The sequence below is a fragment of the Elephantulus edwardii genome, unplaced genomic scaffold (assembly GCF_000299155.1).
Source record: "Elephantulus edwardii isolate Elephantulus edwardi_28Jun2011 unplaced genomic scaffold, EleEdw1.0 scaffold00002, whole genome shotgun sequence".
Lineage (NCBI taxonomy): Eukaryota > Metazoa > Chordata > Mammalia > Macroscelidea > Macroscelididae > Elephantulus > Elephantulus edwardii.
This window is the reverse complement of record NW_006399752.1, coordinates 43,351,547-43,368,569: the sequence shown is the minus strand read 5'-3', so window position 1 is coordinate 43,368,569 and position 17,023 is coordinate 43,351,547. Positions and strand designations below refer to the sequence as shown.

Here is a 17,023-nt window from a genome sequence, read left to right as displayed (position 1 = left end):
CTCAAAACCCACTATACAGCTATAATAACCAAAACAACACAGTACTGGTACAATGACAAGCACATAGACCAATGAAACAGAATTGAGAACACAGAAATTAACCATCAATCTATGGTCAACTGATACTCGACAAGGAAATAAAATCTGTCACATGGGGAAATGACAACCTCTTCAACAAATGGTGCTGACAAAACTGGACTATTACCTGCAAAAAGCTGAAGCAGAATCCATACCTCACATCATACACAAAAATAGACTCAAGGTGAATCAGAAACCTGGGAGTAAACCCAAAACCATAAAGTTCATCAGAGATAAACTGGGATCAAACTTAGACAGCCTCGCCCATGGTACAAAGAGGCTGTCAAATACAGCCAGGAGAAGATAAACCTGATGAATGAGACCTTCTAAAGATTGAGCCCCCGTGAGCATCAAGAGCATTTTCCAACAGCGTGAAAAGAAAACCTACTGACTGGCAAAAAACATTTGGCAATACCATCTCAGACAGAGGTTTCATATTGACAGAATCCTACAGAGCTTTCACAAGAAAAACAAAACAAAACTCTGATAACCCAATTACAAAATGGGCAAGAGACAAGGAAAGACTTCTCACAGAGGTAGACATTTGGATGGCCAACAGACACATGAAGAAATGCTCAAAATCACTGGCAATAAGAGAGATGCAAATCAAAACCAGGATGAGATACTGTCTCACCACAGTAGCAGTGGCAAAGTTTAATAGGGCAGCAAGCATCAAATGTTGGTAAGGATGTGGAGAGAAAGGAACCCTCATACACTATTGATGGGATTGTAAAATGGTACAATCACTCTGGAAGGCTGTTTGGTTTTTCCTCAAAAATCTGAACACAGAAATTCCATGTGATCCAGCTATTTCACTCCTAGGAACATACCACAAGGAAATTAGAACTGAGACAGAAATGGAGATTTGTACACCATTGTTTGCAGCAGCACTATTCACCATCACAAAAACATTGAAACAGCCCAAGTGTCCAACCACAATCTAAAGGATTGAAAAATTGTGGTACATTCACACGATGAAGTACTATGCAGCACTCTGGAGCAAAAATTTAAAAAAATTAATACATAACTCTGGAAAGACTAAAAGGCATTATGCTGAGTTAACTAACTCAGTCTCATAAGGACAAGTACTGCATAGGACCATAATAGTAAAAACAGAGGGATAAGTTATAAAATTTGTATGGGGATCCAAGGAGAGGAAGTGTAGGCACAGAGGGATGAGGGTGGGAAGGGGGAAATCATCGGGTTGCACAACTGGTGGGTGGAGAGGGGGTGTAAAGGAAATGGGAAAGATGTAGTGGGGATCTGGAAAGACAGGTAGGCATGGTTCAACAGTGACTGATTTTATAAAACATAATGAATGAGAATGATTGTATGAAACACAATGAATGAAGGATAGTGTGAAACACAATGTATACAACTTTGTATACAAACCAATGTAAAATTTTAAAAAGTAAATAAAATAATTTTTTTTTTAAAAAAAATGCTTTTGGACATAAAAATACAGGCTTGTTATTGACTTATAGGGCTGATTCTCAGAAAGACTAACTAGATACTATATAGAAATGTCAGGGCCAGGGGAGGAATTTCCAAAGAGTCTTTAAAAATGTGGAGTTAGAAAAAGGATAAGAGAAGAGGTACAAGTACAGGGTCACTTTTAAGGCCAACATGTTTGCAAACATAGCAGCTTGGTTCCTGATTGAGGCTTTTTAAATGAAGGTTTGTAAGAGCAAGGGATGGAGAACATTCGCAGATCTATCAGCCTTCCAAGACCCAAGGACATATTTTAAATTGCAATTATTATCTCATAAAAGAGACAAAGGCCCTCACTCAATGAGAGGGACTTACACAGTGACCATGCAGTGCGATAGAGATCATGACAGTGGCGCCAGATAGGATCAGGTTCAGGTCTGTTGGCTTAGGGTCACTATGAGTCATAGTCAAGTTGACAAGCGTCTAACAACAACATTATTGTATGATGCCAGCCAGATTCATAATACCAAGTTAATTCCCAGGAACAGGTTGAAATGTGAGAATTAGAAAAAAGAAAAAGGAGAGAGAGGGAGAGACTATGTAGAAACCATTATAAGCCTTCCCGAATGAGAACCCCTTTTAAAGGACATGAAGTTTTCCAGTAATTTTCTGGCCCTGAATTCAGTGTTAATAGATGATTTATCAAGTATTGATAAATAGATAGCACAATAATCTTGACCTATGAGTCTATGTATGACATGTTTCTGATTTCATTTTACATTTTTGCTCAAGAACATTCCAAATTCCTGAAGAAGATGCTGTTTATTCATTGCCTATCAATGTGCCACTCCTCTCTACAAAAGCATAGCAGAGAGAGCAATGTCTTAGATGATTCCTGCATTGACACAGATTTCAATCATCCTGCCTATTTCATTGATGGCCACTGAAAAGGCACAGACACTTAGCTGGAGACTGTTACTGCCATAAAAGCCACCAATGATCAATCTCCCTCTCTGTACTCCTTTGTCCTGAAACCTCTTGGTTATTTTTCTTTAAAAAAAAAATTAAAAACATCTTGTAGTTATGTTCAGAAACTCTCATGAAGACATCAACCATCTGTTAAGTAAAAGGACTTTAGAAACTTGAGAACAAAGATATCAACACAAAAAACAATCTGTGTGTTGGAGTTGATGAGCCTTGGCCAATTCCAAAACAATGAACAGTGTTACTGAATGTTTGCTTTACCCTCCCCCAACCCCCCAAATGGCAGCATTTCAAAATAATGAGAAATTGTACCAGAAAGAAAGAAAATGCTCACCTAACACGGATTTTGTGTTTCCTTTAAAATAGATTTAATAGCCTAGAGAAGAGAAGCTGATCTGCAATCCCAAAGGTGCACAGTTCAAATCCTGCAGCTGTTCTGCAGGAGAAGGATGGGCAGTCTCCTGCGGTGCAATTAACTGCCTCTGAAAACCCACTGGAGGGTCACCTATGGGTCAGTTCTGACTCAATGGTACACAGCAACAACAACAAGAAGACTTGATGGCAGAAGCATTTCATTGTAAATTCCAGGCATGTGTCTATGAATGAAAGCTCATGAATGGCATAATAGGTTACAGGTTATACTGCAAAATTAAACATCAGCAGCGGCTTCACAGGAGATGATGGGTGGTCTCTTCCTATAAAGATTTATGACCTCGGACATCTGATTGGATGTTGGGGTGTCATGAGCTAGCTTTGGGGTCTAAGGGTCAGTTGTAGGAAATTTCTGGGCCAATTGGCAGCGTCAGGATGGATGGTGAAGAGATTGAGATTGTTCACAGCTTTAGTTTGCTTGGCTCCACAGTCAACACTCTTGGCACCAGTAGCCAAGAAATTAAAAGACGTATTGTGATGGGAAAGTCCGCTGTTAGGGACCTCTCCAAAGTACTGAAGAGCAATAGTGTCTCTCTGGAGACTAAGGTGTGTCTGATACAGGCCATGGTCTTTGCTATCACTTGTTATGCATCAGAGAGTTGGACAATGACCAAGGAGGATAGAAGGAGAATTGATGCCTTTGAGCTGTGGTGCTGGAGAAGAGTATTGAGAAGACCATGGACTGCTAGAAAAACAAACAGATTCATCCTGGAAAGGGTTAAACTGAGTGGCTCCTCGGAGGCAAGGATTCTGAGGCTCCGTCTAACATACTTTGGACATGTTGTAAGGAGAGACCCGTCCTTGGAGAAGGACATCATGCTTGGTAGGGTGGAGGACCAGCACAGGAAGGGAAGGGATTGATTCCGTGACTGCGGTAATTGGGATGAGAGTGTCAGAGACAGTGCGATTGGCACAGGACAGAGCAGAGTTTAGGGCTGTTGTACATAGGGTCGCTATAAGTCTCAAGTGACTCGATGGCATATAACAACAACAACAACAACAACAAATATATATATAATTATTAAAACCTAACCAATATCATGGGAATCCCAGAACACTTGATTGTGCTAATGAGAAACCTGTACTTAGACCAGGAGGCAGTCGTCAGAACAGAGCAAGGAAACAATGTGTGGTTCAAAATTGGGAAGGGTGTGCATCAAGGATGTGTCCTATCTCCATATCTTTTCAATCTATATGCAGAACAGATTATCCGGTAGGCTGGGCTGTATGAGGAGAAGTGTGATATCAGGATTGGTGGAAGGTTCATCAACCATTTGCATTATGCAGATGACACAATCCTGCTTGTTGAAACTGAGGAGGACCTGAAGCGCTTGCTGCAGAAAGTCAAGGATTGCAGCCTTCCATCAAGAAAACAAAGATTCTCACCACTGGGCCTATTGACAGCATATGATGGATGATGAAGAGATTGAGATTGTTGACAGCTTCAGTTTGCTTGGCTCCACAATCAACACTCTTGGTACCAGCAGTCAGGAAATTAAAAAATTAATTGCATTGGGAAATTCTACTGTCAGAGACCTCTCCGAAGTACTAAAGAGCAGCAATGATGTCAGTCTAGAGACTAAGATGTACCTGATCCAGGCCATAGTCTTTGCAATTACTTGCTATGCATCAAAGAGCTGGACAATGACTAGGGATGATAGAAGGAGAGTTGATGCCTTTGAGCGGTGGAGCTAGAGAAGAGTACTGAATATACCATGGACTGCCAGGAGAACAAACAGGTTCATCCTAGAGAGGGTTAAACCAGGTTGCTCCTTAGAGTCAAGGGTTCTGAAGCTTTGTCTGACATTCTTCGGACATGCAAGGCGGGACCAGTCCTTGGAGAGGGACATCATGCTTGGGAGGGTGGAGGGACAGCACAGGAGAGGAAGACCGTGGATGAGATGGATTGACTCAGTCACTGGGGTAATGGAGATAGGTGTGTTGGAGACAATAAGATTGGCAAGGGATTGAGCTGGGTTTAGGGCTGTTGTACATAGGATCACTATGAGTTGCAGGCCACTCGATGGCACATAACAACAACAACAACCAATCACAGATGAAAGGGGAAACATAAGGGAGTTTGTGCAGGTATCCCTTGGAGATATTACAGGCTTGGTTTAGGACACCACGATAAGACAAATAATATTTCAATAAAGCAAGGACATAGGAATTTTTTTGGTTGTTTCGCAGTACATATAAAAGTTATCTTTACATTATTTTGTAATCAGTGTGCAACAGCATTATGGAAAAGTGTGTAATATTGTGAGAATTACCCCACTATAACCCAGAGACTGGCCGTGTGCCAATGCTGTTGGGGAAAGGGCACTGATGGAGTGGCCACAAACTTTGAATTCATGAAATAAAAGCAATGACAAAAACACAGTCCCTGTGAAGCACAATCAAATGAAGGAGGCTATACAGATAATGGACATTCCAAACTCAACTGCTGTTGGGTCAATTCTACCTAGGTTTCTGCAGCTTTACAGTCGAGGGTTGCCCATCTTTCTGCTACAGAGTACTTGGTGGATTCAAACTGCCAACCTTTAGATTAATAGTTCAATGCACTGTACACAACACCACTCACTTGCACTCACTCATGCCTGTTGAGTGGGAACTGACTCATCAGTGACCCTCCAGCAGTTTTCTAGAGGCTGTAAATGGCACAGGAGAGAGTCCATCTGTCTCTCATGGAGCTGCTGGTGGATTTGAACTGCCAAAGAGGCTCAGTCCTTGGGTGACCAGTGTACTCCCTACAGACTAGACCACCAGAGTGGGTTCCTTAATGGACCGTTATTCAGCCACAGAGAGATACAGAGTCCTGATGCCATGACATGACTTTTGAAAGCATCATGTTGAGTGAAATAAGTCACTCAGGGACATATGATCCCACCTAGATGCAGCAGCTAGGATTGGAAAGTATATGGACCCAGAGATCATTTTGGGGTTATCAGGAGGGAACAGGTGCAAGACGAGAGGGGGACACATTACTTAGGAAGCAGTGGTTACACCTGATCCAAGCCATTGCCTTCACAATTACTTGCTATGCATCAGAGAACTGGATAATGATGAAGGATGACATAAGAATTGATGCCTTCGAGTGGTGGTGCTGGAGAAGAGTCTTGAGCATACTATGGACTGCCAAGAAAACAAATCAGTCTGTCTTGGAGAGGGTGAAACCAAGTTTCTCCTTGGAGGTAAGGATTCTGAAGCTCTGTCCCACATAGTCAGGGCACGTGACCAGGAAGGACCGGTCTTTGGAGAAGGCCATCAAGTTCGGAAGGATGAAGGGACAGTGCAGAAAAGGAAGACCACGGATGAGATGGATTGATACAGTTACTGGGAAAATAGGGGTAGGTGTGTTGGAGTCAGCGAGACTGGCTCAGGGCAGGGCAGGCTTCAGAGCTGTAGGGTCGCTATGAGTCATAGGTGACTCGAGGGCACATAACAACAATGGTGATGATGGAACAACACAGTGAACATAACATCACTGAATTACACATTCCAACAAACAAAGCGAACAAAAGGAGCTCTGGTAAAAATCTGTGCTGCAATCTCAAAGGCATAAAGTTCAAATCCACCAGCTGCTCTGCAGGAGAAGAATGAGCCTCTCAAGCTAAAGGTTGGTTCTGACTCGATGGCACACAACAGCAACATCTATTTACCGCAATAAAAATATAACTAAAGGGGGAAGACTATACCTCACTGCTGTCAAGTCAAACCCAATTCACAGTTGACCCTCTAGCAGGTTTTTGAAGCTATACATGACATGGGGTGAAATTGCCCATTTTCCTCCAGAGAAGTCACTGGTGGATTTAGACCTCTAGAGAAGCTCAGCCTTTAGATTAAGAGCACAGCTCCCTACAGTCTACCACCAGAGCTCCCTAGGACAAAAACTGTTGTTGTTGATTGCCTCCAAGTGGAGTACGATTCACCGCAACCCTATGAACAAAAGGCCTGAAGCCCCTCTACAGCTATCAACATTCATCCAAGTTCATGGAGTTTCCGGAGGCAAGCTGTTTAGGAAGTGGATGCCCAGGTAATTCTCTCTGCACTGCAAAAATGCATCTATCAAAATGTATTCCAGTTCTGCCTCATTGCTGTTGTTGAAGGGCATCAAATCAGCTTTGACTCACAGACACGTGCAGCAGATGGAAACCCCCCTCAATCTTGTACCGTCCTCACAGTCTCTCTACTGTGCTTAAGCCCATCACTGCAGCCCATCAGCTCTGGATCCGTCAACCCCTGGACACAGACGCCATTCATGGACTGTGTCTATCTTATTTAACTCTCTGGACCCAACAACTGGATTAAGCCAAGCATAGTAGGGGCTTTCGACCCATGAATGTATCTGCCTCGAGGCAAAGGCCTTTGACAAACAGGACTTCCTCTGCTGAGATAGGTTGTTGTTGTTGTCATCATTACCGTCGAGTCGCCTGCGACTCATAGCGACCCTATGTACAACAGCCCTAAACTCCGCTCTATCCTGTGCCAATCGCACTGTCTCTGACATTCCCATCCCAATTATCCCAGTCACTGAATCAATCCACCTCATAGAGGGCCTTCCTCTCCTGCGCCGTCCCTCCACCCTCCCAAGCATGATGTCCCTCTCTAAGGACCGGTCTCTCCTCACAACATGTCCAAAGTAAGTTAGACGGAGCCTCAGAATCCTTGCCTCCAAGGAGCCACCCGGTTTAACCCTCTCCAGGACAAATCTGTTTGTTTTCCTAGCAGTCCATGATATTCTCAATACTCTTCTCCAGCACCACAGCTCAAAGGCATCAATTCTCCTTCTATCCTCCTTGGTCATTGTCCAACTCTCTGATGCATAACAGGTGATTGCGAAGACCATGATAAATATTGCGACTAAACTTCAGAGACACTGATCCCAACATAAGGAACTACCATCAGCTGATGTGTTTGAAATCACAGAAGCCATGGAAGCTTCATATATAAGTTATTAGATGGAGGGCTGGTGAAAGGGAGATAGATGTGAAGGGAGGGGGTAGAAGTGGATGGATATCCTGTGGGATGGTGAAGCAGGAAATAAGTGCGTAAAGGTGCATGTGAGAAAGGCAGGGACAACACTGACACGAAAGTTAACTCCGCAATAAGGGATATACCTTTAACTTGCTGGTCTGTCTAATACTTCTCTAAATCTGAACATTCACATTGAGACAGACTAGGAAGAAGGATTGGCCATCCACGTCTGAAATAGCAGGCCTCTGAAAACCCTATGTATAACCGCTGAGATAGGAGCAAATAATAATCGTCCCTTTGTCACCTCCTCCCTCTCCAGCTCTGGATGACCAAACTGTGCGTATTAACGACCAAGGTCACAAAAAAGACATTGAAATCTATAAAAATGAGGCTGTCCAACTGACTGCAATGATTTTACCATCTGGAAAAAGGACGCCCTAAGAGCCAAGACTGTTACCTAAGAAAAAAACGTTCAAGTATGCTGGGCCAGCCAGTCCAAGAGACAACAGGTAGGTGGATCATATGCCAATTAGAAAGTGTTGGGGTTGGCAAGCCACGGGGAAACTCTAAACCAGCAGTTAATGGAAATGCTGGCTGTCATCCCCTCAGCCCATTTCAAGGAATCCCAGAAGTTTAGAATGAGATGGAATTGAATGGAAGTTTTCATCCCCACTGAAGCCAGAGATGAGGTGGTAACATAAGGACTCACGCAGGTGTCTCCGCTCTTAATGTGATGCTCTGAAATCTCACCACGGAGCCCTTCCTTCATGCTTTACAGTCTGAGGGGGACAGTAACTAAGCAGGGTTTGGTTGACAAGCTCCCAGCCTGGATGTTGGCCAAGCAAGGCTGACTAGGGAGAGGAGAGGAGAGGCCAGACATTTCAGGGTCCAAGGGAACAGCCACCCCCATCAGGCTCCACAGCGGAGCACGATGCTGTATTCAAAGGTCATGCTAACTCCCCACCTCTCCAAGCTTCTGAAAATGAGAACTACTCATGATTCCTGAGGGGGGGGGGCTCTGGAACCAGTTCCCAAATGGGTTGGGTTTGGCTTTCTAGCACACCCTTTGCCCCAGGCCATTTCCCCTTAATTTTCAGGCCCAAGTGTATTTTAAGGAAAATTGAACCCACATGCTTCTGATTCATTTACACTGAATTCATGGAGCCGACGTGGTTTGAAAAAGCCATCTGAGGTCCAGGCAGCCCCTTGAGCCATTTTTATGAGGCTCTTGTGCCTTTTTTTTCTTAGAAGCAGGAAGCCACATTTTGACATGAACAAATAAAACCCAAGCCCAAGAGATCTGAGTCTGGTTCCAAAAGTGGCACCTCTGAAACCAGTGGATCCTCAAATTCCCCAAGATGAAGCTTAAGCTCTCTGCTTTCTGTCTTAGAAGTTAGAAGGACCTGACCATGGTGGGGTGCCAGGACAGGTCGAGGAGCCAGGGCCTGCAGAGCCCCAGGGAACCTGGATCCCAGCCTGACCTCCGCCTCCCCACACCTAGGGAACTCCAGGCTCTGTGCGACCTTCTGGTTTCCAAACGGTGGAGAGCGAGCTGGGCACCCATGCTGGCAAGCTTGTGAGAACGGCCATGTCTTCTCAGCCAGAAAGCTGGGCATTGGAACTGTTTGCTACAGATGCGATTGTTGTCATCACTTGAATCCAACTGCAAGGCATAACTGGGAGTAATCTGGGTGTACTTCCATGTCTCTAGGGCAAACAATAGGAGGCTGGTGAGGGGTTAAGGACAGCTGCCAGGAGGAGGAATTCCTACGTGCTGCACGAGGCTCGATGTGCTGTTTCCCTCCAGGAAAAACCACCTTTTCTGAATCACAGTGGCACTGCCTCAGGCGCTAGGAATCCAGGCTGCTGCACACTGAGCACATACCAATCAACCAGTGTCTGTCTAGTCAACTCCAACGCATAGCCACCCAACATGCCTCAGAATAGCACTGCATGCAATAACATTGCTTTTAATGCCTGAATTTCCTGAAGCACATTGCCAGGCCTTTCTTCCAGAGTAGACTTGAACATCTAACCTTTTGATTAACAGTCCAATGTGTTAACAGTTTGCAACTCCCAGGGCATGTCTTTAATAAATGTGTTCCCAACAGGTAGACAGAACTAACTTGGCAGGTCCACCTCCTCCATCAGGAAGGGCCCACCACCCTTTCCTTCCGAAGTCCCAGGTCCATTTGGATGGCATGTAAAGGCAGCTGTCCCACCATGCAACTCTGTGATTGTGCACTTGGCCCTCTTTGGCCCAGCCTGGGACTGAAGACTTCAAGAAAACTTAGCGTCTCTGACCCTCCTTCTCTAGCGTGAAGGATGCTGAGGGGGCGGAGCTCCGTTCTCCAGCCTCATTGGTCGCCGCTCTTGAGAGCATTCCTAAGAGCGGGTTCTCCACTCCAGATGTTTGTTAAAGCTCGTCAAAATCCCAACCCCAGAGCCCTATCCCCTGTAACTAACTCAGAAGCTCTGCAGATAAAGCCCCAGGAAGCTATGTTTTTCTATAAAACTCCAATTTTAAGGAAGGGATGAGGATCACTGGCTTAAGGAAACCCTAGCTTTTCTGGAAATTCCAAGGGTAATCCACACACTAGAGGGATAACTCGGGTGCTGTTTTGACACAGAATGAAATCAGATTCAGGGTGGAAGGTTCCTCCGAATCCTTCCACACCCCTATTTCTCTACATGTCCCCTCCCCTGCATCTGCCAGAGTCAGAAGTGAGGACCTGGCTCTCTGGGGAACTTTTCAAGCCAGGACACACCACCGGGTTTAAACAGAACCAGAACCAGGCCCCGAACGGAGATGAAATGAAGCAAACAATAGATCTCTTCAAATATTTAATCAGCTTGGAGACTTCTGCCTTCTAACCCTGTTGGGTCAAAATGTTCAAGATTAAAGGAGTCCCCCCAGAAAACACTGGACTAGAATGGAGAGGAGACTGGGTTTGGAAGACAGAATAGAATGTGTCTGAAGGTCTTTGGAAGACATTCTACCACTTATTTAAAAAAAATAAAATAAAGCTCAAATGAACAAGAAAGGATTAAACAGTTATACAAATTGAAGGACAACTAAAACATCTTTTATGGCTGAGAAATACCAGACATGGTTTTGAAATAGACTCTTTAAAAACCCTTAGATCTTGCTGTGGTTTGTTTCCACAGCTTCTCCATACACGCAAGAAGCAGACTAGCTAGACCCAGCATTCCCCACCAGCTCTGGGGCCTTGGCAAAGCAGCAGTGCAGCAAGAGATACAGGGAGTGGGATGGGAGAGGGACCAGAAGCTGTTCACAGATTTTGAACAGAGATTCACACCCCAGCAAGCTCATCAATTCCCTTTGGGGGCAAAAAAAGAGAGGAGAACATAAACTCAAGACCTTCAAAAGCCATCAATTCTCTCACATCAGGGGCCAAAGATAATGCTTGTCTGTAACTGGGTCATAGGAACTGGGGGATGGCAAGTCCTTCGGAGTGACACTCTACAATGATACAGGTGGGGGACAGGCCATGGGGCCGACCCCTGGGGAAACGGTCAGCAGGCAAGGCATAACGTCTGTCTCCATCTCCTTCTCTCGCTTGTGTTGCCTCTTCTCCTGTCCCTTGCTAGGCGGTGCCCGTGCTCCCACGAGGGACCTCAGAAGGGGTACTGCGACACGTATACCCGCAGCCGGATCACGGAGCTGCCCCTGAAGTTGATGACAGTGTTGACGGTGATCATCTCCAAGTCCAGCTGGATTTCCCGGGGCCCTTTGATGGGGCGGGTCATCACCAGGGTGGCACTGATGGGGCCTGTTTGCTGCGGACAGAACAGAGGACAGTGAGTTTGGAAGGTCTGACTTGCGGGGCATTGTGGGTCTTACCCCAGAAGTCACTGAGCAGCAGCAGGAAGGAGTAAGGAAAGCAGGCTGTCCATCTGTCCGCCAACAATGCAGCCCCTGGCACGATCACCACTGCCCAGGCCTGGCCACGGCCACCTCCTCCGCCCACTCTGGTGCTCTCTGCTTTGCTCACGGCACTGCAGTCAAACCCCACCTGCACAGGTCCTCCTGTGCACCAACTGTGCCCACACACCACCTGTTCCTGCCTGCTCGCTCTTCCAGTCTCCCCTCAGGAAAGGGACTTCCTAACTCTCCAATTTAACATGTGCTTCCAAGGGCCCTTTGTATTGGCATCCTCTTCTCTGGACAGAACGGAAAGTTGTTGTTATGTGCTGTCAAGTTCGTTGTAATCTTATGAACAATGGCTCTGAACCCTGCCCTGTCCTGAGCCAACCTCATGCTTTCTGATACACTTGACTTTACTGCCACAGTCACTGTGTCAATCCATCTCATCCAGGGTCTTCTTATCCTGTGCTGACCCTCTATCCTGCAAGCATGATGTCTTTCTTGAAGGACTGAACCCTTCTGGCAACATGCCCAAAGTATGTGAGACAAAGCTTCAAAATCCTTGCCTCCAAGGAGCAAACTGGTTTCACCCTCTCCAGGACAGACTTGTTTGTTCTCTTGGCAGTTCATGGTATTACTCTTCTCTGGCACCATAACTCAAAGGTATCAATTCTTTTTCTGTCATCCTTAGTCACTGTACAGCTCTCAGATGCATAGAAAACAACTGAGAAAACCATGGCCTGGATCAGGCACACCTTAGTCTCCAAAGTGACACCATTGTTCTCTAGCATTTTGATGTGATCCTTAACAGCACATGTTCCCAAATGCAACTCATCTTTTGATTTCCTGACTTCTGGTGCCAAGAGTGTTGATTGTGGGTCCAAGTAACTAAACAGAAGGTACTCGGTGCCATCTGCACTGCTGGTCCACATCTGACATCCGGGTCTCCACTAGACTCTGAGAGCAGAGAGAAGGAATCTGGCAGATTCTTCACCACTTGACTTCCCCCAGAGCGCAGAATAATGCGTGCAGCAGGTCCTCAGTAATGGATCTTTAATGAAAAGATGGACGACTGAACTGACTGTGTGACTTAGGGTCACTGCTTCCGGTCCCTGGAACTTACTCTCTGCATCTCCACCAAGATGCTTTGCATCAAATGATGGCCCAACAAATGGCAAGTTCTCAGATAAACACCATCAAAACTTTCCATCACCATCGAGTTCATTCCTTCTTGTAAGGACCTTGTCAGACAGAGTTGAACTTTTCCACAGGGTGTCCAAGGCTGTAATCTTTACAGACTTTTCAATCACTTGCTGTGCTGCTGAGAGCTGGACAATGAACGAGAATGGCAGATGAACTGAAACCTTAGAACTGTGGTGTTGGAGTACTGAATATCCCATGGATTGCCGAAGAATGAGCAGATACAGGTCTTGAAGACGTGCAGCCAGAGTGCTCACTGGAGGCAAAGATGGCTTTGGACATGTTGCTAGGAGAGGCTATTCCTTGGAGAGGGACATCATGCTCGGAGAGGTGGAGGCATGGAGAAAGAGAGCAGCCACCCCTGTGGTGGCACAGTGATACACAACCCCTTACCGCTTCCTCATCGCAACCTTCTAACCCCTTATTGCATCCTCAGGAAGCCTAAGGCCTGTGCAGTCCAGACCAGCAACCTCAGCACCAGCATCGCCAGAGGACTCGTTAGAAGTACAGACTCTCCAACAATGAATTAATGGAAATCCAAGTTCTTTATAAACTTACAATATAATTTCAATCAAAAAAAAAAAAAAAAGAAAGAAATGCTTCATCAGACCCTCTGCTGGAGAAAGAGGGACAATCTCCTCCTGTACCAGTCAGATCTGATTTGGCAATACACACCCCAAAAAAATGCTAAAATCTTAAAAAAGAAGAAATGCCGTCTATCAGGTTCCATCCCAGACCTGCTGACCGGGAATCCCCATCCTAACAAGAGACCCAGGTGTGCACATTCAAAGTCAAGCCAAGTAGGACCATGTAGGGGCCTGGCTGCCCTTGTAAGGGGCCAGGCTGGGGGATGTCCCATTACCTCCCAATTTATAAATGAGCAAATGAAGTCCCAGTGAGGTTATACACTTGCTTGGGGTAACTAAAGGCAAAGGATTCCAGTTAATGGTTTCCATCACATCCTTTTTTAATTGCTGTCAATTATCAGAGGCTGATAATTGATGTGTGCTCAATTTCTCTGTCCCTCTGCCAGGCCCTGGCTGACCCCACGCACAATGGAGCGAGATGTTGCCTGGTCCCATGGGACCTCTAAGATCAGTTGCAAATCAAAGCACTATGATCCACAGGGCTTCCGCTGGCTGAGTTACAGAAGTAGAGCTGGAGGTCTTCCTGCCTCGCCTGTCCTAGCTGAAAGCTCCTGTGAAACATTCAGGCTCCTCTAAGAGGGCAGATGGGACGCAGCTGCCTGTGACGTGCACTGGCCAGAAACAGAACCTGGTTCTCCTGCATGCGAGGTGGGACTCCACCTCTGAACCACCACTGTCCCCTTTGCTTCTTTCTTCTTGGTACTACTTTAAATTAGACATGTGTCAGTGAAGGATCCCCTGGTGGTGTGGTTCATTGTGTGTCAGCTGTTCAAATCCAGCAGCTGCTCCGAGGGAGAAAGATGGGACAGCCTGCTCCCGTTAATAGCCTCAGATATCCAGGAGGGTCACTAGCAGTCAGAAAGGACTCAAGACAGGAGATTTGGTGGGTTTTGTTTGTTTGACTAGACACGGGACACCTGGGGAGAAAATAGCGTGTGGGGACAGATGATCACATCTAGGAGCTGTGGGACCAGAACTTTCCCAGAAGCTGAAAGGAGAAGTCTGTGAAATCTGCTTATTTAAAGCCACGTCAGGCATGTTACCTGTCTCAGGGATAGATAACCCGATAAGCAAGGTACACATGGGTTAACTGTGCTTAATTAAGTGTGCTTACTTATTAATCAAAGATGTGAAACCTACATGAATTTGAGCACGACAGATTAGTGAGTAAACACTCTCAAACCTGCGCACACCTTGCTTACGGTAAGCTGGCAGTTACTGTACTTAGTGAGGCCTGTCCCCCACCCCCCACAAGGGAAGGCTCCTCACAAAAGCCTGGGCAGCAGCCTCAAGATCTGCCACTGTAATGAGAAAGGCAGGGCCACCGGCCAGGTGCCAGCCAGGTGCTGGGCCCTTCCTTGTCCACTGGGCTATCAGCAGCCGATAGCCACAGAACTTCCTCTTGGCCCAGTCCCCTCCTGTTTCCATCAGCACCTGCGTCATTGGCAGCTCTTCAGGCTGAGAACAGCTTGCACTTCCTCATCAGCCCACACAGAGCCCCAGAGCCGCTGGCCAGGCCTTCAGAGGGCACAGCCACACAGGGAAATAATGCCCACAGCTTTTGCATAGACAAATAACTTGCCAGCTTTCACGGTCTGCATGGGCAAAGGCCGAGGTTGGGGTCCTGAGCCGTGAGGAGTGGTGGGCAGGGAGATTTGAAGATCTCAGGGTTTGTAAGGGGGATGGAGTGACTGGAATCTTGCAGGCCACTCGTTTTGGGCTTTCCTAGTGAGCATCTCCAGAGGGTGAGAACATCCTAGACTCTCCCCCTTGGACGTGAGCAAGTCCCGTCTCCTCCAGGATCAGCTCTGCAGGGTCTTTGAGCAAGCCCACCATGAGTACACAGAGGGGGCTACACGGCCACCCAAGACAGCTACCGTCCCACCGCCGGCTTTTAGAGCAGAGTTAGGAAGCTGGTGCTCCCAGAGCCACCGTGGTCTCGGGAGGTTTTGTACGTGGGAAGGACCTTGATCCTTCTTGTCTTAGCTGTGTTCCAGCCCGACTCGGCTAAAGTCAGTCACCAGTCCTCTTCTGAGCACTCAGCGTGGGACAGGCTGTCCACAGGGCTGGTAAAAGAGACCTGGATGCATGTGTGCGTCCATCATGGATGCACACGTGTGTGCAGGGCTAACCATGAATGCATTGTGTACCTGTGTGAACGTGTGCGTTCACATGTAGGCATAGTTGTGTTACATGTGTTTGCGTGAATATGTTTGTTAGGCCACTTGTCTGCTAAGCTCAGAAGGGTCTACTTAGTACTCGAGTAACGAGATCACTGAGTCTTTGGTCCAGAAGCCTGACCCACCATCCACTCAGCCTCTCAGATGATGCTGCAGGCCCCTCCACAGCATTCTGACTTCCCTGCTCTCCTCTCTAAGGCTCAGGGGCCCATGCCACACCCTCCCCCGGCCCCAGCAGCCTCAGAAGCAGAGGACATCACAACCACAGCCACAGCATCTGCCCAATAATGACCAACGTTCATCGAGCACTTTGTAACTATTGGATGTTAAAGTGGACTTTTTTGTTTCTCGCCCTCCATTGCTGTTTCGTGTTTCAGTACCAAAGCTAGAAAAGCAGGTGAAACTCCCACCTTTTAAAGACCATTTAAACAGTCTAGACAGACTGCCTAGGTTCAAAGCCCGCCCTGGTGCTTAATTAGCTCTGGTGAGACTTTGAACAAGCTCCCTGGCTTCTCTGTGCCTATGAAATCAGAATAATGAAACAGTGCCTGGAGGAGCCCTGGCTGTGGTATAGTTAAGAGTTCAACAGCTAACCAAAAGGTTGATGGTTCAAATCCTCTAGCCATTCCACAAGAGAAAGATGTAGCAGTGTGATTTTATAGAGTCAAACAAAATTCATGGCTTTTGAGTCGATTCCAACTCATAAAGACCCTAGAGGATAGAGTAGAATCGCTCTGTATTCCCAACAGCGGCAGACTGCCACGCTGTTCTCCATGGAGGGCCTGGTGGGTTCAAACCAGGAACTTTCTGGCTAGCAGCTCAGAGCTTAACCACCGCAACACCACGGATCCCTCAGAAACCCTCCAGGGCAATTGGACTCAATCCTGGAGGCTCACTATGAGTTCAAACCCACTCAATGGCAATCAGATATTTCCCCCAAATGGATTATCATAGAATCACTATGAAGATTAAAGAATTGATGCAGGCATATTGAGAGTCTGGTTCTAGACCACTACACTCAGGCAAACATCGCAATAAAGCAAACCGTACAATTCTGTAAGTTCTGCTTAGATTGTGCTATGTCTACTAAGGAGCTCGAGAGGGTAGTGTGTTGCAGGTTGCACTGTGAACTGAAAGGTCAGTGGTTTGAATCCACTCACTAGTGGAGCTCTGGTGGCCTAGTGGAAAGAAGCTGTACTACAATC

The 17,023-nt window shown here is 46.4% G+C and overlaps 1 protein-coding gene across 1 annotated transcript in view; it reads right to left on the bottom strand.

Annotated features, from left to right (window-relative positions):
• Window positions 1-11,541: 11,541 nt before the first annotated feature.
• Window positions 11,542-17,023, bottom strand: part of FBLN5 (fibulin 5) — a 119,478-nt gene continuing 113,996 nt past the window's right edge. Inside the window, exon 14 of the mRNA XM_006879211.1 lies at window positions 11,542-11,703. Coding sequence (XP_006879273.1) covers window positions 11,542-11,703 — 162 coding nt within the window. The remainder of the gene's footprint in view (window positions 11,704-17,023) is intronic.